At 35.5% G+C, this 26,928-nt stretch overlaps 1 protein-coding gene across 2 annotated transcripts in view; it reads right to left on the bottom strand.

Annotated features, from left to right (window-relative positions):
- CNTN5 (contactin 5) overlaps positions 1-26,928 on the bottom strand; it is a 1,321,567-nt gene that overhangs the window by 419,447 nt on the left and 875,192 nt on the right. For both annotated transcript variants that reach the window (XM_011926604.1, XM_011926603.1), the window contains one exon: positions 23,814-23,909. In XM_011926604.1, coding sequence (XP_011781994.1) covers positions 23,814-23,909 — 96 coding nt within the window. The remainder of the gene's footprint in view (positions 1-23,813; positions 23,910-26,928) is intronic.

The following is a 26,928-nucleotide window of genomic DNA, read 5'->3' as shown; positions in this document are numbered from 1 at the left end:
CTTGCGCTTCCCAGGTGAGGCGATGCCTCGCCCTGGTTCAGCTCTCGCTGATCGGGCCGCAACAGCTGACCAGCACCGATTGTCCGGCACTCACTAGTGAGATGACCCCAGTACCTCAGTTCAAAATGGATTTGCTGATCTTAAGCAAAACTATCAATAATCTCTCTCTCTCTCTCTCTCTCTGTGTGTGTGTGCGTGTGTGTGTGCGTGTCTTATGTATTTACCTCTTATTACTTATCTCCTGCATGGCAGCAAGTGTTTTCTTAGGGAAGAAATCTTGTCTATGTTTTATCTGTTTTGTCCATTACCATACCTCCTCAGTAGTGTAAAAAGTGGGTGGCACACAACAAATAATTTTTGAATGAATAAAAAAGAAAATAAATACAGATAGTAAAATGTTTCCCTATCATATGCCATAAAATAATTATTTTAAAAACTATTATATTGGGTTAAGTTTATCTCTTTATAAGGTAATAAATAATTACAATTATTTATCTGAAATTTTTCTAGAAACCCTGGGAATACATGTATCCTAATATATAGGTAAGTATGTGAAGATAAGGACATGAGACTTGAACCAATTCCAATATTCTAGCTAAATTGTATAGGTCCCATTAGATTGACATAAATAAAATTTATAGAACCAACAATATTATTATTAGCTGCTTTCACAATGTTGGAAGTAGGAGAGAAAATGAACTGGAAGACCTGTAAATACATTTCTAAGTCCCAATGCTTTTCTCTTCCTTTTTTAAGCCGATTCAGTTTAGGGTGAATGCTTATTAATACAAAACATGTCATCTTTGTTTTTTCATTAATTATTTTTCTATCAAGACTACCATTTTGAGATTTTGCTTCCTTGTACAGTTTTTCATTACTTTAAACTTAGCTTGAGTTTTTCCTTTAATTACAAAGAAATTCCATCAAAATATATGCTTTAATCTATCTGGGGAAAAATACCATGTTTTCCAGTGGTGGATCTCTGTGGTAGAATGGTAACCACACAGCACTGATTTTATGAACTCTCTAATGAAGTTCTCAGCTAAGATTGCCACAACTTTAAAGCACAGCATAACTGTATTTTAAAGTGGACAAGAACTGTCTCATACACCAATATTTTCATCAATAATTTTATCAAGGAAGAGATGAAAATACATATGTAGAAGGTGACTAAGGGGATACTAATAATGTTGATGTTGTTGTAAAACTATGCCTAAATAAACACTTTATGATTAAATGATGTAGTAGTATCTTTATGAGAACACTAGGTTCTAGCCTTTATGGGGATCAGGTTTTCTCAATCTCAGCACTCTTGACATTGGGGGCTCATAATTCTTTGTCATGAGAGACTATCCTCTATATTGTAGATGTGTGTCAGCATCACTGACGTTCACCCACTAGATGCTGACAGCATCCTGCCTCTCCTCCCCCTGCTCCAGCTAAAGCAATTAAAAATGTCTCTAGATGTTTCCAAAGGTGTCCTGGTGGTAAAATCATCCCTGGTCGAGAACTAATCCAGAAGTGAAATATTCTAGTTACCAACTCTTTGGGGAGTTTGGTGATTATTTCATTTTATAGATAGATAAAAGCTAACTGCTTTGAGTTTTCATTTTATTTTTAAGGGCAGGACACAATACCTCATTCATGATTTTACTTCCGTAACACAAACATAAAGAGGAGGTTCTCAGTACAGTTTCCTAAACTGAATTCAAATTCGGACTCAATCAGACTCACAGCACAGAATGATAAGGGACATTACTTACCTTTGATCTAATGGGTCAAAATAAGCTTAATATTTTCATAATGATTCACATCATATCTTGGTAGTGATTTGGGCCATATTTTTTCTATTAAATATCAAAATAATTAAAAAAATAAAATATTTGAATATTGATACAACGGCATATGAACACTATTCGATTGCCATTTTTCCTTATTTTTATAAAATCTTACACAATGTAGAAAAAAGTTTGTGTTACAAGAGTTTCTCAGTTGTTTGATTCTGCGTAAGTAATTTACCTTGTAGAGTTATAGACTTGCAAATAATGTGAAGAAATCTGAATCAATGCATTAAACTGACTTCTTTTTACTCAATCGTTTTGAAGGTCAGTTTTATTTTTTCACGTTTTTAAAATAACAAAATATGTATTTCTTGAACTTTTTTGGTTGCATTAAAAAATGAAGCTGATATAAATTACTTCAAGATAATGGGAAAAATGCAAATTTATAGTAAACATAATAAAGGAGGAGGAAGCAATGTGCACGAGTATTTAAAGTTCTTGTGATCTGAGCTAAATAGAAAAGACAGAAATCAATTTCTTACATTGTTAGAGAAATGTTCAGATTATTAAATCACCATTTTAAGGTATTTTGTTGACTTATGAGCTCATCTTTTTAAATTTTTTTTAGAATACAGAAATTAGAAATACTGGAGGGTTGATAAATTAGTTCAATAAAAGGTAGTCAGTCTACTGTGGGTGAACCTATAGAAATTTCAATGTTTATAAAGAATAATAAATTGTAAGACCTTATAATTTAGAATGAGTCAGATCATGCAAATACTAATTCAGATATAAGGCAGTTAGATTCTCTAAAATAGATTTCCAGTTTAAAATTTTTCAAATCCTCCCTTTACCATTTATTATTTCTATCACCTGGACTATTTACCAAATGTTCCTCAGTCTTTGTTGCCCTATTTGAGAAGTAGAGACTTTTTTTTTTTTTATCATTTTGTAACTATTAAATAGAAATAACTTAAGTTAAAGTATTGAGGCTTGGTGTCTAGCAAGCAAGCATTCACTAAACTGATTATGTTATTAGTTCACAGTATCTTTTAGATAAAGAAGATTTTTGAGACAGAACAATTCTATATATCAGGACAAAAATTTCAAGGTTATTCTAATTCAACTGGTATTGAATTAATACTCTATTTTCTCCCATGTGCCATGATTCCCTGGGTAGACAGATCTAAGAGCTGATTGCTCTTAGATAAAACTGTCTCTCAAATATCACACAGGAACTGTTTTAGTATCTATGTCTATATTAAGAACTTACTATGTGTCAGACATTTTGCTAAGCAGTCTGTATTATTTGCAATATTATTGATTATCTTCATTTAATTCTACTGAAACTAAGGATTGATAAAATTATGTATTTTGTTTCCTGTACAACACATGGGTATGGTTTATAACTAGAATCCTAGAATGTAATTAAAATAGTGAAGGCTTTCCAAGCATAGGGAGTCACTTGTCCTATGAACCTACAGATTTGGAAGCTGTAAGTGTCACAGATCACACCCTTTCCTCCATTAAATCTTTTCAAATTAAAATTCCTTTTATTTTGTTAGATACATTCTTAGAATAGATAATATTTATTTTAAAAGCTTTAGAGCCTATTTTCATGATTCAAACACTACCATCAAGATAGAAAGCAGGATATATGTTTAATAAGAGGTTTTTGGAACGTTTTGTTTTCTTTTGTTAAACACAGTAAATGGTATCATATGCAAACATGTATCTTCTGTGACAACAAGCTAAACTTCTACAGTTTACTGGTGCCTGGTTCAGTTTCAAGATCAAGGCATTCTATTAGTTAAACCTCAGGCTGAAGCACTGTAACATTTAGGACTCTCAGTTTTCCACTGGAGAAGCAATGCTGCTACTAGAGTTCTTTCACATCTTCCTGGCCTATTTGTCAAGCTTCAAGCTGCAGCTGCAGACAAAGTTCATGTCCTAAGGGAAAAGCAAAGTTCTCAAGTACATTTAAAGTAGCCCATAGTTTTCCCTTATCTTTTCTCCTTCCGTCTTTCTCTTATGTACAATATGGAGCCACTAAAATGGCACCCAGAGAGATGCTTGTTGACACAACCTGAACTGCAGCCTAAGCCCACACATCTCTCAAGCACAGCCCTGTCACTTCTGGCCATTCTGCCTGCATTCAGACTGTGCTAATTGAGCGAGGTCAGCCAGTTTTCTCTCTCCAGACTTTCATTCTCCCTGAGGGGAAGAACGGTTCCAGTGAGTGATCCACCATGTCTAACGGCACTCATTTTCAATGCTTGTTAGCTTCATGCCTTTTTGCAATGTGTAAGAACAGCATAAGAGAATGCATTTATAAGGCTATCCTCCAGACCAGCTTTGCAGAGAGATTTCAGAACTGCAGCTCTTAGGTGCTGACTTTCGTCTCCCCATCACACATGGACATATTCTAATTACAGTTACACTGCTGATTGTATTTTATGCTCTAAAGAACTCTGATTAACAACATATTTTATAAAAGGAATCCATTTGAAAAAGCTATCTTAATTAATTTAGAAAGATCACAGATCTAGCTAAAGAATCATGTTGTTTTTTTCTTTTTCCTTTAGTGTTTTTATCAGGAAAATAGAATATGGAGACCTACCTTATATGTACTATATTACATACACTTAGCTCTGTGCCTCTCATGTGATAAAAATCATCCCTGTGCCTCTCATATGGTAAGAACTCCATAGATATTATGGTTGTTTCCTTGCTAATGAAATGTACGTTTCTGTAACATTTCCCTGTCTTGCCTGTGGTTAATATTTAAGGATAATCCTACATTTAACACAATAGATTTCCATCTCAACAAGGAATGTTTTCTTTATAAATATGATGAGACAATGATGACAGTAGTGCTTGAGATTTTACTTTCATCATTTTCTTAGTCACATCTGGCTGCTTGATCTGCAGGACTATTATTCTCTTATACCCTGATCCTCTCTGTGATGCCAACCTTGCAGCAAGCTAGAGAGAAATAAGTCTATACTATTTGATATTGTTTGGACTTTTTTATAAGGTTTACATACAACTCTTTCACTGTTATAGGATAGTCTGGATTTCTTCTCATCTTGTTCCAAAAAAAGGCTACTCGTTGCTAAGCACTTAGCGGGAAGTGTCCTTTTGAAAAAAGGATAAGAAAAAAGATAAGGCCCTTTGTGTAACAGAATTAATTGGATAATATTCACCCAGTTCCTATTATGGTCTGAAGGAAAGAAAGAGAAAGTTCTATAGTTTTAGAACTTTACTAAATGAAAACAACTGAAAGAAAACTTACTGTACATTTGCTTAGGCAACATGCTAGTTGTATTTTAAGTGAGTAAGCCAGTGGACAGGTGGATGCTTATGTCTGCAACCCCTGCTATTTAGTACCTTTAAGTAAAGAATATTTTAAATAACCCCTGCAAATGGTTTCAGCAGGAGGTAAAAATAATGACGGTGACTTATAAACATTGAAGAGAGACTAGAGCTGTATACTTGGTGACCTTCTGCTTTGCACAGTATCTTTCTTGAAATAGATTTGATGGAAGAGATAGGATTCATTATTCCTGGTGGAAATACAACGTAAAAGTAGAGAAGGAAAATCAAACATATGTAAGAGAACGGCAATGGATGCCCTCTACAAACCTAAAAAGTGAACTGGATTCCAGCGTGGTAGGATAAAAGAGGGGCCAGGAAATATACTTGTTCTCTTTGCTCTACACACAACCTCCTCTACAGAGGACTAACTAGTAGTCTGGAAATTTAAAATGCATTGGTTTAAGCAAAGGGTAATACTAAAGAGTACAAGCAGGCTGAGAAAAGAGTTTCACAACTAGTGCACAAATGACTAGGTGAGGCTAACTTCAACTGTTACACTCTATTTGAAAGACATTTTGACAATACTTATCAACAAAGTTAATACTGATTTTCTCACAAGGAAATTCCACCACTAGAAATTTAGTATAAAAGGACGGGCGCAGTGCCTCAAGCCTGTAATCCCAGCACTTTGGGAGGCCGAGACGGGCAGATCACGAGGTCAGGAGATCGAGGCCATCCTGGCTAACATGGTGAAACCCCGTCTCTACTAAAAAAATACAAAAAAACTATCTGGGCGAGGTGGCGGGCGCCTGTAGTCCCAGCTACTTGGGAGGCTGAGGCAGGAGAATGGCGTAAACCCGGGAGGCGGAGCTTGCAGTGAGCTGAGATCCGGCCACAGCACTCCAGTCTGGGCGACAGAGCAAGACTCCGTCTCAACAACAACAAAAAAAATTAGTACAAAAAAAAATTACATATATATATAAAATATATACACAACACACACACACATACATACATACAAACACACACACACAGTTCTCTATTAATGCTCACTGCAAAGCAATTTACAATAAGAAATATTTTTGAAAATGCCCTCAAACTTCTAGTATCAGAGTAGAGATTAAATAATCTTTCTGGAATACATGCAACCATTAAAAATTGGGGATTAAATAATGTTTAATATGTAATATTATTTATATGTTATAAATTATACTGATATACATAATACATCTATGCGAAGATAAATATACGTTGGAGATCTATTTTCTAGATATCAGTACTTTTCCATTATAAACGTTTGTAATTTGTATTGTTTTAGGACTACTCACCATATATACACACATACACACACACACACAAACAAATCATAGTTTGTTTTTCTTTCTTTCTGTGTTTTCTGTTTTTTTTTTTTTTTTTTTTTTTTTTTCTCTGAGGCTGAGTCTCACTCTGTTGCCCAGGCTGGAGTACAGTGGTGTGATCTCAGCTCACTGCAACCTCTGCCTCCCAGGTTCAAGAGATTCTCCTACCTCAGCCTCCTGACTACAGGTACATACTCTGGACAATTTTTGTATTTTTAGTAGATACAGGGTTTCACCATGCTGGCCAGGGTGGCCTTGAACTCCTGACCTCAGGGGATCCACCTGCCATGGCCTCCCAAAGTGCTGGGATTACAGGCGTGAGTCACCATGCCCAGCCCACATTTTTTCAATTTTATCATTGAATCGTTGTAAATATTAAATTGTTTTTCTACTTCTTTGAAAGAAATGGAGGTGGTGGGGATAAGAATAATTTAGAAAATGTCTATATGAGACAAATACAACAATTATATCTTGATTGCTTTTTTTACGTGCACGTGGACCTCTAATATAAATTGAGATTTTAAAACAATTGTCAATTGTTACTTAAACTCAAAAATATGTGTATTAATATATCTGACTGGTTACAATTTCTAATGCTTCTGTCTAGAAACTGCAAAGATATAGCTGAACTCTGGGTTAAGAAAAAGATTCTTCAACTAAGATAAAGAAAAAGCAAGTAAATATAACCACAGCTGTTTGTACTTTCATTTTAATGGCATCTGTAAGACTAATATTTGATTTCTTCAGATAGAAATTGAAAGAATGTTAACTATGAAAAGAGAAAAATACATGTGCTATAAAGTCCCCACATTTACACAGAAAAAAACATATATTTCATTCCAAAATGCTGCAAACAATATATACTATCATCAAAATTGTGTATAAGTTTTCAAACATAGAATGATAGCAACATAAAGGGTAATAACAAGATTTTCCTATAGCTCCACAGATATAAATGCTGAAAGCAAGTTACTTTCATGGAGAAAATGGAGTAAGTATCTATAATATGAAAACATAAAGTCACAAAAAGACACATACTTCTTCACTTGAAGATTTATATTCTAATGACATAGCAGCTTTATTCATACTAGTCAAAAATTGAAAGCAGTTGAAATTTACATCAACTGATAAATGGATAAACACCTGAAGCATTAGGTTTGGTGCAAACATAATTGCGGTTCTGTTATTAGTTTTAATGGCAAAACTGACAATTACATGTGCACTAATCTAATATATTGCAACAATGAAATATTCAGCAATTATTTAAGAAAAACCTGATTCGGCAACACGCATGAATCTCAGAATCATTATGCCAAGTGAGAGAAACATACTGTATAATTTCTTCTAAAACGATTTCTGGACAAAACAAAGTATAGGGACAGAAATCATATCAATGAATATCTGGGACGAGAACTGGGGAAAAAAATTGATTGGAAAGGGAAGAGCATTGGGGAACTTCTTGTGGTGATGGAAATGTTCTATGCCATGATTACAGTAATGGTTACATGATTTCTTTTATCTTAAGTTATTGAATTATACACTTAAAAGTTGCTGATGGCTGGGCGCAATGGCTCACGCCTGTAAGCCCAGCATTTTGGGAGGCCGAGGTGGGTGGATCACGAGGACAGGAGATCGAGACCTGACCTGGCTAACACGGTGAAACCCCGTCTCTACTAAAAATACAAAAAAATTAGCCGGGCATGGTGGCGGGCGCCTGTAGTCCCAGCTACTCAGGCTGAGGCAGGAGAATGGCGTAAACCCGGGAGGCGGAGCTTGCAGTGAGCCGAGATTGCAGCCTGGGCGACAGAGAAAGACTCCATCTCAAAAAAAAAAAAAAAGAAAACAAAAGAAAAACAAAGTTGCTGATGTTCGTTATAAGTTAATATACCTCAATAAAGCTAATTAAAATTATCCATATTTGATAAGTGAAATAAAAGAAAAAGGACTGATTCAAATATTATTTTTCTAACTGAGAGCACTAATTGCAATTCCTAAAAGAAGGTAACATTTTCTATTTGTTTCTATTTCTCTAGAGTAAGATTTATATTATATGTGATCAAATAACTATGTCACTATATTTCTTGATTGGAAAAAATAAAAAGAAAGGTAACATTATCTTTTGAAATATACAAAATTAGCTCTTTAAAGTGGGGTACTCAGGCCTTATTTTATGGTTTAGGACAATTAATAAACAGTAGTTATCAAGTACCTGAGAACATCCAGGACTGTTTTAGCAAATCTGTAAAAGATACAAAGATACATGTACCTCCTCAGTAGCCCACATCAAGTAGGAAAAATCAGATGTCATAAATGACTGTTATGCAGTGAACGATGTGACAAGATTTAGACAAGAGAAGAAAACTTGTTTATAGGCACTTAGGAATGCTGATGAGGAAGCAGGGGGCCAGGAGAGAAGAATAAATCCTTTGTTACTTAATCATAAAAGGATAAAATGAAGAGGGCATCATCATCATAATCACTAAGTTATAGAGTATTTACCACAGAGCAGGCACTGGGCAAAATACTTTACTTATATCATCTCATTAAATCTTTCAACATATACATGTAAAATTTTGAAAATGAGGAATTATGGTAAGAACATGTTATATTTCTTCCCCAAGGTCACATTGCTGATAAGTGACAAAATTGAATCCTTCTGACCCTAGAGCCCAAGAAATATGTATACATATACTATAGTTATTTTAAGGTGTATACTTTAAAAAATGATACAAGTTGGCTGGGCGCAGTGGCTCATGCTGTAATCCCAGCACTTTGGGAGGCTGAGTTGGGTGGATCACCTGAGGTCAGGAGTTTGAGACCACCCTGGCCAACATGGTGAAATACTGTCTCTACTAAAAATACAAAAATTAGCCAGGCGTGGTTGTGAGCACCTGCAATTCTAGCTACTCGGGAGGCTGAAACAGGAGAATTGCTGGAACCCGGGAGGCAAAGGTTGCAGTGAGCCGAGTCCCACTGAATTCCAGCCTGGGCCAACAATACTGGAAATGACATGATCAAAGGCAAGGAAGCTGAAAAAAATGAATACAGTGAGTAAGATAAACAAAAGCTTAGGTACTCTATAGTTTGTTCTATAGTTTCCTTCCCCTTCCACCATGATTGTAGGTTTCCTGAGGCCTCCCTAGCCCTACAGAACTGTCAGTCAATTAAAGGTTTTTCCTTTATAAATTACCCAGTCTCAGGTATTTCACCACAGCAGCATGAGAATGAACTAATACAGTAAACTGGCACCACAGAGAGTGGGGCATTGCTGAAAAGATACCCAAAATGTGGAAGCAAATTTGCAACTGGGTAACAGGCAGAGGTTGGAAAAGCTGCAAGGGCTCAGAAGAAGACAAAAAAATGTAGGAATGTTTGGAATGTCCTAGACACTTAGAGGGCTCAAAAGACAGAAAGATGGGGGAAAGTTTGGAACCTCCTAGATGCTTGTTGAATGGCTTTGACCAAAATACTGACAGTGATATGGACAATGAAGTCCAAGTTGAGGTGGTCTCAGATGGAGATGAGGAACTTCTTGGGAACTGAAAAAAAGATAACTCTTTCTATGTTTTAGCAAAGAGACTGGCAGCATTTTGCTACCACCCTAGAGATCTGTAGAACTTTGAACTTTAGAGAGAGATGATTTAGGGCATCTGACAGAAGAAATTTCTAAGCAGCAAAGCATTCAAGATATGACTTGGGTGCTTTTAAAGGCATTCAGTTTTGTGCATTCACAAAGATAAGGTTTGTAATTGGAACTTATGTCTTAAAGGGAAGCAGAGTATAAAAGTCTGCAGAAAATTTGCAGCCTGCAAATGTGAAAGAAAAACCGATTTTCTGAGGAGAAATTCAAGCCAGCTGCAGAAATATGCATACGTAATGAGGAGTCAAATGTTAATCACCAAGACAATCAGGAAAACGTCTCCAGATCATGTCAGAGGTCTTCATAGCAGCCCCTTCCATGACAGGCCCACAGGCCTAGGATAAGAAAAGAGTTTTGTGGAGCAGGCCCAGGGCCCTGTTGCTTTTCGTAGACTCAAGACTTGGTGCCCTGCATCCCACCTGTGGCTAAAAGGGGTCAAGGTACAGTTCAGGCCATGACTTCAAAGGGTGCAAGCCTCATACCTTGGCATCTTCCACATGGTGTTGAGCCTGGAGGTACACAGAGGTCAAGAATTGAGGTTTGGGAACCTCTGCCCAGATTTCAGAGTATGGGAGTGCCTGGATGTCCAGGCAGAAGTTTGCTGCAGGGGCAGAGCCCTCATGGAGAACTTCTGCTAAGGCAGTGTGGAAGGGAAATGTGGGATTGGAACCCCTACACAGAATCCCCACTAGGGCAATGCCTAGTGTAGCTGTGAGAAGACGGCCAGTGTCCTCCAGATGCCAGAATGTTAGATCCACTGACAGCAATACCATGAGCCTCAAAAAGCCACAAACAATGCCAGGCCATGAAGGCAGCTGGGAGGGGGCTGTATCCTTCAAAGCTAGAGGGGCTCCCTAGGCCATGGGAGCCCACCTCTTGCATCAGTGTGACTTGGATGTGAGACATGTAGTCAAAGGAAATCATTTTGAAGTTTTAAGATTTGACTGCCCTGCTGGATTTAGGACTTGCTGAATTTAGGAGTTAGGGCCTATAACTCCTTCATTTTTGCCAATTTCTCCCATTTGGAATGAGTGTAATCATCCAATGCCTGTACCCCCATAGTATGTAGGAAGTAACTAACTTGCTTTTGATGTTAGGGGCTCATAGTGGGAAGGAATTTGCCTTGTCTCAGATAAGACTTGACTTGGACTTTTGAGTTAATGCTGGAATTAATTAAGATTTTGTGGGACTGTTAGAAGTGCATGACTGTGTTTTGAAATGTGAGGACATGAGATTTGGGAGGGAACGGGGTGCAACAGTATGATTTGGCTGGACTCCATACAAATCTCATTTTGAATTGTAACTCCCATAATCCTCACATGTTGTGGAAAGGACCTGGTGGAAGGTCCTTTAATTTAATCATTGGAGTGATTATCCTCATGCTGTTCTCGTGACAGTGAGTTCTCATGAGATGTGAAGGTTTTTTAAGGGGCTTTTACCCCTTTTGCTTGGCACTTCTTCTTGCTGCCACTATGTGAAGAAGGATGTATTTGCTTCCCGTTTTGCCATGATTTTAAGTTTCCTGAGGCCCCCAGCTCTGAAGAACTGTGAATCAATTAAACCTCTTTCCTTTCGAAATTACCCAGTCTCAGGAATGTCTTCATAGCAGTGTGATAATACACTAATACAATATGATATAGTCAATGTGTAAGGACTGTATAATATAGTCAAAAGGACGAAGGGTTTGAAATCACACAGACTTGGATCTCTCTGTTTTTATTTGTTAGCCATGAAATTTTAGGCAACTTGGTCTCTGAGCTTCAATATTACCATTTGTAACATGGTGGTAACAATAATTTACTTATAAAACAGGGATAAAGATAAAATAGGATACATATAAAACATAAAACACTGATTTTCTTTGCTTCTATTTATCCAAAGAGATGGCTAATTCTAGGCAAAACTTAAAAATAGAGCTCTCTTTGTCGAAATAATATAACTCAAGTCACCCTAATTACAAGAACCTTTTAGAAAAAAAGTCATAACCATATAATAATGACTAATTGATTACTTTAAAATTAGTCTCACTCAATTGCACTTCCTAGAATCTCTTTATTTCCATATTGCCAATTTCTTAAGTGTAAGGTTAGTTATAAAATGTTAATACAAGATTAGCATATGTCAAAGTAAAACTGTAATCTTGTAAAAGTTGTGGGTTTCATTCAGTTAATAAAGACACATTTGGAAAACAGCTTCAGCCAATAAAGCAAAATTATAAAAAATGAAAGTCCGTGTGATAACAAACTCTCACAGAATAAATATCTTATGTAGTTTAACATATAGTGATTTGAAATAAAATAAGAGAAATCTTTAGAAATTTGCTGAGATCCTTAAATATTTTTTGAAAAATTACCTTTTGTGATTATGGTATAAAAGTTAATTTTGAAGCATAGAGTGTCATGGTATCTTACTGCTTTGTAAGATAAAAGATGCCAAAAAATGTCTTGTTCTTTTTCTCTTGTACTTGTTATAATTACATCATTTTAAATTATGAGATTTAGATTGTATAATGTAAAATCTCATTTTAAATAAAACTATCATCAAAAATATTTTGTTTCTACATCCGTGAAATTTTGGTTGCCATTTTATATAGCTTTAAGGAAAAAATTTCTGGTATTCATTATTTTAAGATAAAGAGGTGTACTGAAGATAGCAGTAATACTTGATGCCCTTTCACTTAACTGTCAGGATTCATTTTTCCTTTCCTTGATCCCTTCCCCTTCTTAAACTCTAAGATTACCATTTCCAAGTGCCATTCATCTTCTAGTTGCTTTGTCAGCTTGATGTCAACTAATCTCTGCCAACTGTTAATTAATGTTAGCAGATAATGATTTAAGGCAACCCCTTTCTCAAAAGCATTTGCATTTTAAAGAGGGTTTTTGAAGACAGATCTTCAAGACAAAGTTAATTTAATGCTCACTGTCCTCCAACCATCAAGCTAATTAGCTTACATAAACTACCTCTTAATTCTGACAACAATGCTGTGAGGTAGCTTTTATTATTTCTTCTTCACAGGCAAAGTAAAGCTTAATTTAACAGAGAGACCAGTGGTAAGTGTCAGAGCCAGGATAAGAACCCCTGGATGTCTGAGTCCAAATCCCAGGTGAAATATGATGGTATAGTATAGCTATTTAGAAGCAGAGAATATCTGGTATTCTTTCATCATAGTGTTCTTGGCGCTACCTCTTGTACTCTCTGGATTTGTTTACTTATACCTTATCTGCTTTCACAGTGGTTTTGAGAATAGTGAATCTGTCCACCTGTCTTAAACTAGGTTGAAGAAAAAGTATTTAGAATTAAAAAATAAAAAAATAAAAACCACACAACAAAAATTATCTTTTGTTTCTTTCTTTAATAGGAAACGCCCCAGCTGAAGTGTCACAGCTTATGCACAAAAACTGAAGACCTCTTTGCTCTACTCTAACCAATACTTCTAAGGAGTCTCAAGGCCAACGGAAAGGAGGAGTTGCTTAGATTTAGCATCTAGAAAGGGGCCAGCGTCTTCAGTCCTTCAGTGTCCACTGCATTTTGACTATTCTTTCCAAACTGGATATACCATGTGTTTGCAATGAAGGAGTGTTAAAGGGACAACCAAATGCATTATGCACTATGTTTGCCCTGTGCTCAGGCATAAGCTTTGCTATATAGCTCATTATATCATAAATTCAGCTATATTCTATGATGGCTCAGAGCTTATATGTATAAATAAAATAAGTTTAGTCTGCAAATATTCACTTTATGCACTTACTCCAGTTGGCTTGGCACTTCCTATTTAACTGATTATTATGATTTTATTTTCCTTCCCTCTGAGATTCAATGTACATGCAGCACTAGTATTCCTCCTGATGGATATGCATACCACCACAACTCCACCTATAACTGGAGGAGTGATGGTAGAGAAACTGATTGTTTGGAGAGCATCTTTAAGTGAGATATACCTGTCTGTGGTTTTGCACTTTTAGGGAGTCAGGTATATCAAGAACTGGAGATTTATATCCAGTTTTCTGAGCTACGTGTAGATATGTAAGACTTCATGTGTTCACAACTCAACTAATCTTTTCCTATCCTAAACCAAATTATTCATTTATTAGGTACTGTATTTCATAGAGCCATAAATTTACACAAATTTCTTCTTCAAATTCTGTTCAAATGACCGGATTCATTAATCACCAAAAACAATTGCAATGAAACTGTTCAAAAATAATGTTAAATAGCCATATTAAGATTTTACATGTAATTTTGAAAACAGCAAATAAAATATTAAATTTTGAAATGAATAGAAGGAAAACTACAATTTAAAACCATATAATAAAAATGAGTGAAAGTAAAAAGAGGGCAAATAAACCATAGAAAATGTGTGGTAACCACTTCAAACTATACTACAAGGCTGTAGTAACCAAAACAGTATAGTACTTGTACACACAGACAAATGGAACAGAATAGAGGCTCCTGAATTAAAGCTGCATAGCCACAACCAATTGATCTTCAAGAAAATTGACAAAAATAAACAAAAGGGAAAGGATACCCTATTCACTAAATGGTTCTGGGAAAACTGGCTAACCATAGGCAGAAGAATTACGTTGGACCCATATCTCTCACAATACACAAAAATTAACTCAAGAATGATTACACAGTTAAATGTAAGACCTCAAGCTATAAAAAGAATCCTGGAAGAAAACCTAAGAAACACTCTCTAGACATTGGCATAGGCAAAAAATTTATGATTAAGTTCTCAAAAGCAAATGCAACAAAACCAAAAAGTAGGCAAAGGATATAGACAGACACTTCTCAAAAGAAAACATACAAGCAAAGACGTAAAAATGTTCAACACCACTAATTATGAGAGAGATGCAAATGAAAATCGCAATGAGATAACACTGCGATTATACCAGCCAGAATGGCTATTATTAAAAAGTAAAACAAAAATAATAGATGCTGGGTGTGGTGGCTTATGCCCATAATTCCAGAACTTTGGGAGGCAGAGGCGGGCAGACCACGAGGTCAGGAGATTGAGACCATTGTGTCCAACATGGTGAAACCCTGTCTCTACTAAAACACAAAAAATTAACTGGACATGGTGGCGTGCACCTGTAGTACCAGCTACTCGGAAGGCTAAGGCAGGGAAATCGCTTGAAGCCAGGAGGTGGAGGTTGCAGTGAGCTGAGATCATGCCACTGCACTCCAGCCTGGCAACAGAGCAAGACACCATCAGATAGACAGACAGATAGACAGACAGATAGATAGATATTGGTGAGGTTACAGAGAAACGGGAATACTTACACATTTTCATGGCAATGCAAATTAGTTCACTCCCTGTGGAAAGTGGTTTGGACATTTCCCAAAGAAGTAAAAACAGAATTACCATTCAACTTAGCGATCCCATTACTGGGTATACACCCCAAAGAAAATAAAGTTTTCCCAAAAAGACATCTGTAGTAGTATGTTTATCACAGCACTATTCATAATAACAAAAACATGGATTCAATTCAGGTGCCCATCAATGGTGGGTTGAAGAAAATAAATGTGGCAAATACACACCATGGAATACTACACAGCCACAAAAAAAAGAGCAAACATGGATGCAGCTGGAGGCCATTATCCTAAGCAAATTAATGCAGAAACAGAAAACCAAATACAGCATGCTTTCACCAAGTGACAGCCAAACGTTGGGTACATACGGACACAAGATGGGAATAATAAACACTGGCGGTTCCCAAATGGGGTTGGGAAGGGTTGACAAACTACCTATCAGGTATTATGTTCACTACTTGGACGACAGGATCATTAGGAGCCCAAATCCCAGCATCAAACAGGTGACACACATATACATGTACCCTGTGAATCTAAAATTTAAAAAAAAACAATAACAGGGTAACAAGTACAAAATAAGATGGCAGAAATAAATGTAAGCAGGCTAAACTCATTCGTTAAAAGATAGGTACTATATATGTTTGTTGAATGAAGATAAGTATTTGATAAAATTCACATTATTTTTAGAAGTCCTTGATTCTATTGTTTAAAAGTTTTCATTTGTGTTATTGCTATAAAGGTTTTAGTACAGCTTTACACAAAATCCACATTATATAGTATTAAATATATCAAACGTTGAAGTACTGCTTCCATCCCTTACTGTGTGTGAGACCTTAAGTGTTTCACTGAATCTTTCTGATGTTTAGATTCCTCATCAATACTATGGGGATGACAATAAGTTTTAAGTTTCAGATATTTTTTAAGGATTACGTGATTATTATACCATAAAGTGGTATATTCGTGTATCTTTTACTATAGCATTAAACTTTGTTTAAAAATTATAGGTTCCACTTCCATGTAAGCTTTTAAATGTGTTGGTACAAAATAAAATCAAATATGTAAGTAAAATAGTAATAAATGACTTATTTATGTAGAAAGTATAAATGATAGCTTCTAAATAGTAAAAAAAAAAAAATATAGGTTTCTAGGTTTTATGAGGCTATTTCTACATTTTTACAGAGCCTTTCTTTACAATATAACCCTCAACTTCAAAATTACTAAACTGAAAAAGACATTTTTTGGCAATCAAAACTCATTTGGGCTAACATATTAACATTTCAAATATATGTATTTATTGTCTTATAGATGAATAACCAACTCAGTATTCAAAGAAGGTATTTTCATATACATATGTTGCTGACAGGGATTAACACTGATCTCTTGAGAAGATAACTGAGAAATTTAGCTATCAAGTCAATCCAAGCTTTTGCTTTTATTTGACAAAAAATGGGCATTGTACCTCTGTTTGAGGTAACAAGATAATGGATCTGTGGGCTGTTTCCGAAAAATTTTTAATCTTCTCTGATGTATAAATTTTTTTATCATTTCATACAGCTTCCACTGAATCACAGTAGCTGCTGCACTTTGAAATAGCAATACAAGAGTGTGATATTAAGTGACCCAAATATCTGTCATGAATACAGGATACAATGAGCTAATACCAGAAGTCTGACAGGAACTGTCTAAAACCTTGCAAAACTCAACTATTAGAATCAGCATTTCACTCAGTTATTTAACACGCATTTAATGAAAACTCAGTAAGGATCAGACATTGTGCTACATATCGGGAATACGAATTGGAAGGTGGTAAATTGTGTATACTGAAGGAACATATAACTTCTTGGAAAGATAAAAATAATAAAATTTGACTCTTGACACTTTACATTGTATTGTTCTGATAGATAGAATAACAAACCCTAATTATGATTTGAAAAAAGGAAATAAAACAAGATTGGGAAACCAAACGCAATCAAGCATCAGTTGAACAAATATGCTGTGATAATCTACATGACTATTTGGATGAAACGGAAACTTGGGTCTAAGATTTCTAGCATGTATCAGGTTACTTAGTAATTTCATAATATTAATCTCATTCCACCCAAACAAAGGCAGTGTTGAAGTCATTGCTAATAAATGTCAGATCAGAAACTTTACCTTGGATTATTCTTTTCTCACTTCCTTTGTAATTCGGTTTGGCATGTCCCCACCCAAATCTCATCTTCAATTGTAGCTTTCCTAATCCCCACGTGCTGTGGGACAGATCCAGTGAGAGGTAACCGAATCGGGGCGTGGATTTTTACCATAGTGTTCTCATGATGGTGAGTAAGCCTCACAAAATCTGGTGGCTTTAGAAATAGCAGTTCCCTTGCACACGCTCTCTTGCCTGCCACCACATAAGATGCACCTTTGCCCCTCCTTTAGTTTCTGCCATAATTGGGAGGCCCCCCAGCCAAGTGAAACTGTGAGACCATTAAACCTCTTTTTCTTTATAAATTACCTGGTCTCAGGCATTTCTTCAGAGCAATATGAAAATGGGCCAATATATTCTGTTACTTCAGCAAGCATTTTTGACTATATTTTCCCAAGATAGTTTCCAAGTTCTTCTTTTAAGCAAACAAGCAAGGCACTAAAATTAATGCACCATTTCACAACATAATTATGAGAAAAAGGTAAATTTTAAGAAAGATTTTCTTGTTACATAGCTGATCTGTTTTTTCTTATTCTTATTTATGACTTTTCCATCAAAGTTTCTGAAATTTATTAAAACCGTGGCTCATTTCACATATTTCTGAATATTATACATAGATTAATTCAATAAATATTTTTGAGCTCATACTCTGTCCTAGGCACTGGAGTAATAACAGTGAACAAAACCTACAAAATTTATGTCTTAGTAGAATTTGCATTGTAACCAAAGGAGGCAAACTATGAACAACTAAGTAAGTAAATGTGTGAATATATGGAATGCTATGGGTATTACGGAGAAAAATAAAGGCAGTATATGGAATGCTGTGAGTATTACGGAGAAAAATAAAGCAAAGCTGGATAAACAAATTGTGGAGTGGAAATCAAAGAGGAAGATCAGAAAAGGTTTTACTAAGGTGATATTTAAATGAAGAGATGGATGTGAGGGAGTGAGCCATTCATATACCTGGGATATACACGATCCAGGCCTAGGCAATAGCTACTGCAAGGGCCTTAAAGCAGGCACTTGTCTGGTTGTTTGAGACATCAAGGAGATGATGATAACTACAGTAAAGAGAGTAGGAGGGAAAGCAGTAGATGAGGTCAGAGAGATCAAGCGGAGGCAAACGGTGAGGGTTCTCCAAGCGATGGTAACGACTTTGGCTTTGATATTAAGCTGAATGAGATGGTGTATTATGCCATCTCATTCAGCTGATGAGACTCCAACTTGATGGAGTCTGCTCAAGTTGCCATAACAACATACCACAGATTGGGTGACTTAAACACCAGAAATTTATTTTCTTACAGTCATGGAGGCTGGAAGTCTGGGATTAGGTGACAGCATGGTTGGCTTCTGATGAGGATTTTCTTTCTGGTTTGCAGATGGACACCTTCTTTGTTTTCTCACATTCAGTGGAGAAGGAGAGCTCTCTGGTGTCTCTTCTAATAAAGTCGCTAATCTTATCATAAAGGCTCCACCTTCAAGGCCTCGTATAAAACTAAAAATAAGCCCCATCTCCAAATATCACCTTCTATGGTCTGAATGTTTATGTCCCTTCAAAAGTAGTATGTTGAAATCCTAACTCCCAAAGTGCTGGTATTAAGAGGTGAGAGTTTTGGTAAGTGATTAAGTCATGAGAGTGAAGCCCTCATGAATGAGATTAGTATACTTATAAATGAAGCCCAAGAGAGCTCTCTGAACCCTTCCACCGTGTGAGTACACAGCAAGAAGATCTTGTCTATGGACCAGAAAGTGAGCAGACACCAACAAAATTACCAATGGTTTGTATGTGGGGTGTAGAGAAAGTGAGAAGTGAAGAATCGCTCTGAGGCCTGATGTAAGGAATGAAATTTCTATTAATAGAGGTGGAAAAGACTGTAGCTAGAGAAGGTTTGGGGAACAAATAACCTGGAGTTCAGATTTAGACATGGTTAAGAGTGAAGTGCCTATTAGCCAGCTAAATGAAAATACTAACAGGAGTTGTATACACATACGAGCCAGAGTCTGGGATGGAGATGTATGTTAGGGAGATTTTAGCTACTTAGACATTTAAAGCTTTATTATCAGGTGAAAACTAACAAAGTGTGAGTTTATTAAGGAAATAAGTTATAGTACTGACACTTGGGGGACAATAAAATTAAGAGTTTGAGGAGATGAGACAAATCAGCAAAGGAGATTAAGAAGAAAGAGTAGAGGAACATCAAGAGTGAGGAATCTTTTAAGCTAAGTGAAAATAGTGTTTTGTGGAGAAAGAAATGACCCACATGAGAACTGAAAATAATCCAAATGGATACACAAAATGGCATGTGTCCTTAAAATGAAATACTATTCAGCAATATAAAGCAATAAACTATTGATACATTCCATGATATAGATGAATCTCACACAGATTCTGCCAAGTAAAAGAAACCAAACACCCACAGACATGCATATATAGATTGTAGATTGTATGACTGCATTAAAATGAAATTTCTGACTGGGCCCAGTGGCTCATGCCTATAATCCCAGCACTTTGGGATTACAGGTGAGAGGATCACTTAAGCCTAGGAGTTCGAGACCAGCCTGAGTAACATGGCAAAAACATGTCTTAAATAAAATAAATTTTCTAGAAAAGGCAAAACTATAGAGAAAGAAAGCATAGCAAAAATTTCCCAGGGACATGAGTAGGAGAGGGATTGAATGACTTTTTGAAATGATGGAAGTATCTTTTGAGTTCTGGTGATGAAGACACAATTATATAAATGTACTAAAACTCATTGAACTGTATACTTAAAATGGGTGAATTTTATGGGATAAAAAATGCATGTCAATGAATCTGTTAAAAAGAGAAAGGGAGTAGAGACAAAAAGAGGGGGAAAAGAGAGAAACGCACAGACTGACTGAGAGGAATGGAATTGGATAGAGTATAAAAAGAAAGTTTTTGAAGTATTACTGTAAAGGGAAACCAAAAATCACATAGTAGCTGAATGAAGAGGGCATTGGACAAGGGAATTTTACTTTGTTTTACTTTTACATGGAGGCAAGAATAGCAGGTTTCCATGTTGATGGGACTGCTCCAGAAGAGGAATCAATCTCTGATACAAATGCAGAAGAAGGGGTATTGCTGAAACAATTTCTTAAAGTAGGCAAAAAATGATGAACTACAGCACACACAAGTTGAGGGATTAGTCTTAGAACAGCAGCAATGCATATGCTATACTATACTGTTGGAAGTAAAGCTTGGAGTCACAAAGAAAAAGAGAATGTAAAGAAAGGATTTCTCAGCAAGGCAAAATTTACTTTTGCAGAAGAATGCTGCTTAGAAGTCTGGTCACGAGAGCACACTGAACAAAGGAGGGAAGGGGTTTTTTTCCTTAATGCAGCTTGTCCCTGCTACTGTGTCCTGCCTCCACTGGCTGGAGTTGGACTGCACAATCTAAACTGAACCTGACTGACTAACTTGAAAGATGCAGGAATGTGGTTACACTGGCAGGAAGGGCAGTTTCAGTGGGAAAAGCAGTTGCGACGGGAGGGGTAATTTACAGAGTGGGTAGCAAATGTGGGCTCTGTAGGTAAGGACGGCTGGGAAAGTTGTTTACTGAAATTAAAATAGGGAGGAACAAAGTATAAGGAAGTTAGTTTGGCCTTGGAAGTAAGGAACGAAGAATGAGGACTCCGAATAAGCCAAACCTTTGAAAAGAAAATTTTTTTTGTACCTGACCTATACTATACTATACCACACTATGCTATACTGTACTATATACTAAAAAATGGGAAGTCAGAGTGTATGGCTACAAATGCTAATTGCTCTGTGACTTTGTGATGAGGGCTTGTGGAGGTTATCTTCTAATTGCTTTCTCTTTCACAGCGTAACAGGATGCATGTTTATCGCCTGAGAGTGAGCTGGGGAAGACACACACAACATTTGACTAAAGTATTGTAAAAATAATGGGTTTTAAAAAAAAATTCTAGGTAATATTAAGATCCATGTGAAGTTCATCATTTTTATTTTAAATTGACAGCAGTCTGCATAACTGTTTTTTTGTTTGTTTTCTGTGTGCGCTTTGGTTTTGGGGATTATTTAACAGTAATATTAAACTGAATAGACTCATATATGCAGTAGGCTAAGAGTTGGATCTATATCGTGATTAGGGTTTTGCAAACTAGAATGTCAGTGTGAGAAAGCAAAAGAGAGATGACAAAACTGAAGCTGTATGAAAGAATATGACAATAACTGAATGAGAAAAGTGAGAATCAAAGGAGGTGGAGTAGAATGAAAATGGGGTAGGATCAATGATTTGCACATTTCCATGACATTAAAGAACTTCTGGAATCAGGGTTCTAAAGAAGTGAGTAGAAGATAATGGATGCTGTTCAGAAAAAAAGGAAGCTTGTAAATATGGCAATTGAGAGATTGCAACTGTTGGTAATAACATATCAAGTTGGCCTTGGTCAAGAGGATGAGTTCGGTTGTAAAACACGATTACTGAACAGTCATTTACATATACTGATCTCAATCAGAGATCACATTATTATTTATTTAATCAGTTATTAGTGCCTATTCTTATCTTATGCTTATCTTACTATATATGCAACTCATTGTACTATATTCTCCCACCATAAATCTGTATACAGTCTTCTCTGCAAATTGGATAATTTATTTATGTGTATTCCTGCAGTATTGATTTCTATATTATTCTTTTCTATTTCACTTTATTTAAAAATACATGTTCCAACAGCCTTAAAATATAGATCGTATCACAGAATACCTTGCTTATTTTCACACAGGGGTCACTTTATGTTGTTAACTCCTGTCAGTCTAGTGATGGATTCATTCATCCTCTATAAAGCCTGTTATATTCTTTCTCTTTCCTCTTCTTTTTCCCTTTTTTGTAATCTCTAACAATTATTCAACTAATACCCCCTTCGGATGAAATCTGTTTAATAACCAATGTGAGACATGACCTATATCAATGCCACACAATTTCCCTAAATGTAATATAAATTTTTGTCTTATCCACTAAAAAAATTAAAATAGATGTTGTTTTGAAAGAACCTAAATCTGGATTTAGATGCAGGTAAGACTAGATATGTTTTCTGTGAAGTCCCCAAACATTTTACAGAAAGACTGAAGTAACTGAATTGATGTACAGGAATTGGAGGGATATAACTCAACAATTATTCCTAATTGTAATTATTATCTGAGTTTCAAATAAAAATGTTTTCAAAAATATGTTCCTGTTGATATGCAGCATACTTTCCTTTGGATTAAAAATATAGAAGGGGGATCAGATAAAGACAAAGCAGCCTTAAGAAAATCAATGTAGGCCGTTTTTTTATTTAAAAAAATATATACAGTAGAGCCAAATTGGGCTCCATTACTACACCGGTAATATAACCTAGAAACAAATATGGCCATCACTCTAATTAAAGAAGAAAAAATTACTGAGATACCAAGACCTTCAACTCTGTTACCAGTTGTTAACTAAGGCCTTCATTCCTTGGTTCTTCCTTGTGCTCTTTCTCTTTCTCTTTAACTGATGCTGGTCACTCTTAACTTATACTATAGTAAAGCTATAGTAAGTTCCAAAGGTGTACTCATCTCAAATTATAAAACTTAAACAAGACGGCTATAATTAGGTGTGAGCTGGCAGAAGTACGTATAATTAATCCGAGTACAGTTTAGTTTTCTGCTTCCTCAAGCCACAAAAAGTACTCACCATGACTTTTACAAACAAGACCTCAAAGAGCCAAAAATTACTAACTAAATTGTAGTTTTGTTTGAAACTAAAAAAAAAAGCATTGCTTAGAAGTTCTAATTCCAGTGTGGCAAAGAGCACCATAAACAACTGAGTGTCCAGTTTATCTTTTGAAACAAGAGGCATATTGGTATTCATTAACTCAACTCTGATACTCCAAACTATTTTGAAAAGTTTCATTCTCTCAGTTTATCGCTTCCCTTGTGCTCCAGGCAATATATTCTTCACTGACGGCAGACAGAGGCACAACAATGACAGTCAACAGTTAGAATGGCAATAAAACAATCTTTATCATTGGAGTTCAGCATCCCATCTAATGATATTTAGAGTACGTGATCTTGAATTACTCATCTCGCACTCTGATATGTGTCAAGAAAACCATGCACATTTCACCTGCAATGTTCTCCCATCAATATACTGTCTAAAAGAATAAACACATAGCAAAAGAGAGCAGCAGCAGCAAAGAATGGAATCCTACTGTACCTGGTGAGTGTGGTGGAGGAGAGCACATCAGAACGACACCCTGGCCTTCCCTCACAGAGACTGCACTTCTTGTCCGGCCACTAAAATTTCCCAGATCTGTCAACATAATAAAACATTTAGATCCAAGGCAAAAAAGAATGTAAAGATTACTACGATTTTAACTTGTACTTACTTTCTATCATTATCTTGACAAGGTGTCTTTTGTTTGTTAATCAGTGACAAGTGGGCTTTAACATATATCTACATCATCACATTTTAAATACCACAATAGAAATAAATCTATACCATCCATAGAAAAACCACATTCTTTATTTTTATTTATAGTCCATTCAAGTTGCCAGTATGGACAGAAACTAGGCAGTATAGTATTTGTAACACAAATAGTTACATAATATGCCCTACATATTGATATTTCTACTACCAATAATGCCCATTCACTCATAGTGAGAAGAGAAATAGAACTGGTCAGAGGACTTGGTGTCCCATCTGCTGCTTCACTACCTGTCATGCTAAGAATGATGTGTAAAACCAAGCATGAGCATGCCAAAGTAGAGAGACTTGTATGCTCTAACAAAATGTAATAAAAATTGGAAAACTATTCTTTTTCTATAAATATGAATAAGAAAGTTACGTGACTTTCATTCTACGAAAGCCTAGAATGGGCTCTGTGAATTAACTACTCTCATCCGTTTTGGTTAGTCTGGGAATATTAGCTAATGAAACATTCACTTCTACGTATGAGGGATTATAGTATTGGAGTTCAATTGCCTTCCCTTAAACTATGTTGCATTTACACAATTTGAAAAGACTTTCCTAAAAAGAAAATGGTCCAAAAGGGAATGATGTGTAATTTTATTTGTAATTCTATTACTGCTTATTAAACTATTTATATCTCAGTGCCTATTCCCCTTTCCCTTTTCTTGGGCTAGGTTGATCAATAAGACAATTTTTAGACTGCTTTATTGAAAATGGTAGGAGTTCAATATCTTTATGAATAAACTCATGTTTCCATGTTAAGAAATGCTTCTTAGAAATGTTCTTCCATTTCTTCCATTAGGCACAAATTGTAAAAGAGATTTTTAAAATATACTGTAATTATTTCAAGCTAAAATAATATGCTTTGTAGCAATACAAGGTAGGGCTTCAAATTTCATACTAATTTGACAAATAAACTAAACAATCAAGAAAATATACTACTGGATATGAAGGAGATAAATTACAAGTCTATAGCACTCTAAGAAAAATTCTATACATTGTACTTTTGAGATGACTAACAATTTACTTATTATCTTGCTGAATGTATAACCAAATCTTCTTAAACACATCCAAAATCATGGGGGTCTAATAAACAGTGAATACATGACACCAAATAAATAGAGAAGTATTCATTATTGCAGAATGTATTTAGGATTTTATACAAAATTCAATGTTTCTTTATAAACAGTTAAGCTTTTCATAAAGTAGCAGGACAAAAGAAAAATAGCAATTATAGTTCTACTTTTCTGAGGGATTGTTATTTAAAAAATACATACACTAACTTCTGTAGCAGTAAAAATCGAGTCAGTAATTTTCAAATATATGTACCTACAAGGTTACTGCTCTGAGTTCTATTACCAAATATTATGCTTGTCTCTTTTTGAACTTCATATGTATGGGGTAATACAACATACACATTTGTTTGTAACAACCAAATATATGCAAATCATGGCTTTCAACTCATATGCACTGATTCTTAGAGGCTTTTTCCAAGAAATGATCTTAATATGAAATCAAAGCAAGGCAAGATTTTTAATTTGACTTCCTTTTACTTTACTCCTAGAAATACAACAGAGGATAGTGAGGCAGTGGTTGTGACAGGGCTTTAATATATATTTTGAGAGCCTTGTCCCTATGTCGCCCAGGCTGAAGTGCATGCTGTGATCATAACTCAGTGCAATCTGTAACTCCTGGGGTCAAGAAATCCTCCAGCCTCAGCCTCCAAAGTAGCTGGGACTACAGATACGTGCTAGTATACTCAGCTAATTTTTCAAATTCTTCGTAGAGAAAGAGTCTCGCTATGTCGCCCAGACTTGTCTCAAGCAATCCTGTGGCCTCTGCTTCACAAAGTACTGGGATTATAGGAGAAAGCCACCATGACTGAATTTAATTTAATATCTGAATTCATCATAGGGATTATGTGATTTCACTTTCCTCTTTTCATCTTCATTGAATCTATCAATTCTGGAAGGGAATTTGGATATCAATTTACTTTTAATGAATTTTTTAAACGGTTTCTAAAACATAAATATCTATTTCAATACACTTACTACAAGTTTATATTATGCTTATTTTTATGACATTTCAAATCAACCTACTGTATTTACAAGATTGCTTTAATAGAAAACAGTCCTAAATTCATGCCTGTTTCTGAAGAACTGAAGTACAGGCATGCCCTAGAAATTAAACACACTAAGAAAAGAAAATTATAGAATAATTGTGACCTAAATTGTGTTTTGAGATCCCAATGACCCAAAAGATAATACTTCACTGTAATTGCTTTATTTTGTACCAGCTGTTAATACAAGCACAATTTAACATTTCCTCCTAGAATTGTCTCTGTGTCATTATTTCCTGGGAACTATAGAACCAGAAGCCGAAAGATAAATGGATTTTTTTTTTAATTGTGAGTAGATTTTTTTTCTTTCTTAAAGACATATAGAGAAATACTAAAAAGAAGTCTGTACTTTCATGGGGTATGTACATTTCCCACTTAACTCTTTCCTACTCTAAAGAAAAGTGAAACATTATTATCTATAATGTAAAAGTGATCCCTGTTCCAGGCAAGATGATGGTTGATCTAAGGCATAAAGGTTTATGTGAAAAAAAAATTGGTTGATGGGAATGGTGGTTAGACTGAATAGTCTGAGTGAAAATTTAGCTGTCTGTTCATCTCTCACTGAGAAAGGAGTTAATTTCTTCGGATGTATTCAATCAGAGAACTTTGAAATCTTTCAGTGGTTGTATGTGCAGGTTCAGTGTTTATCATGTTATCTTAACAGATGATACATTACATATACCAAGAAGATAAATGGAAAAAAAGACAAAGCCCTTTTATAGATATGGGCTTGAATTGTTT

This window comes from Colobus angolensis, unplaced genomic scaffold (genome assembly GCF_000951035.1).
Source record: "Colobus angolensis palliatus isolate OR3802 unplaced genomic scaffold, Cang.pa_1.0 Scaffold7, whole genome shotgun sequence".
Taxonomy (NCBI): domain Eukaryota; kingdom Metazoa; phylum Chordata; class Mammalia; order Primates; family Cercopithecidae; genus Colobus; species Colobus angolensis.
This window is presented reverse-complemented; position numbering and strand designations above follow the sequence as displayed.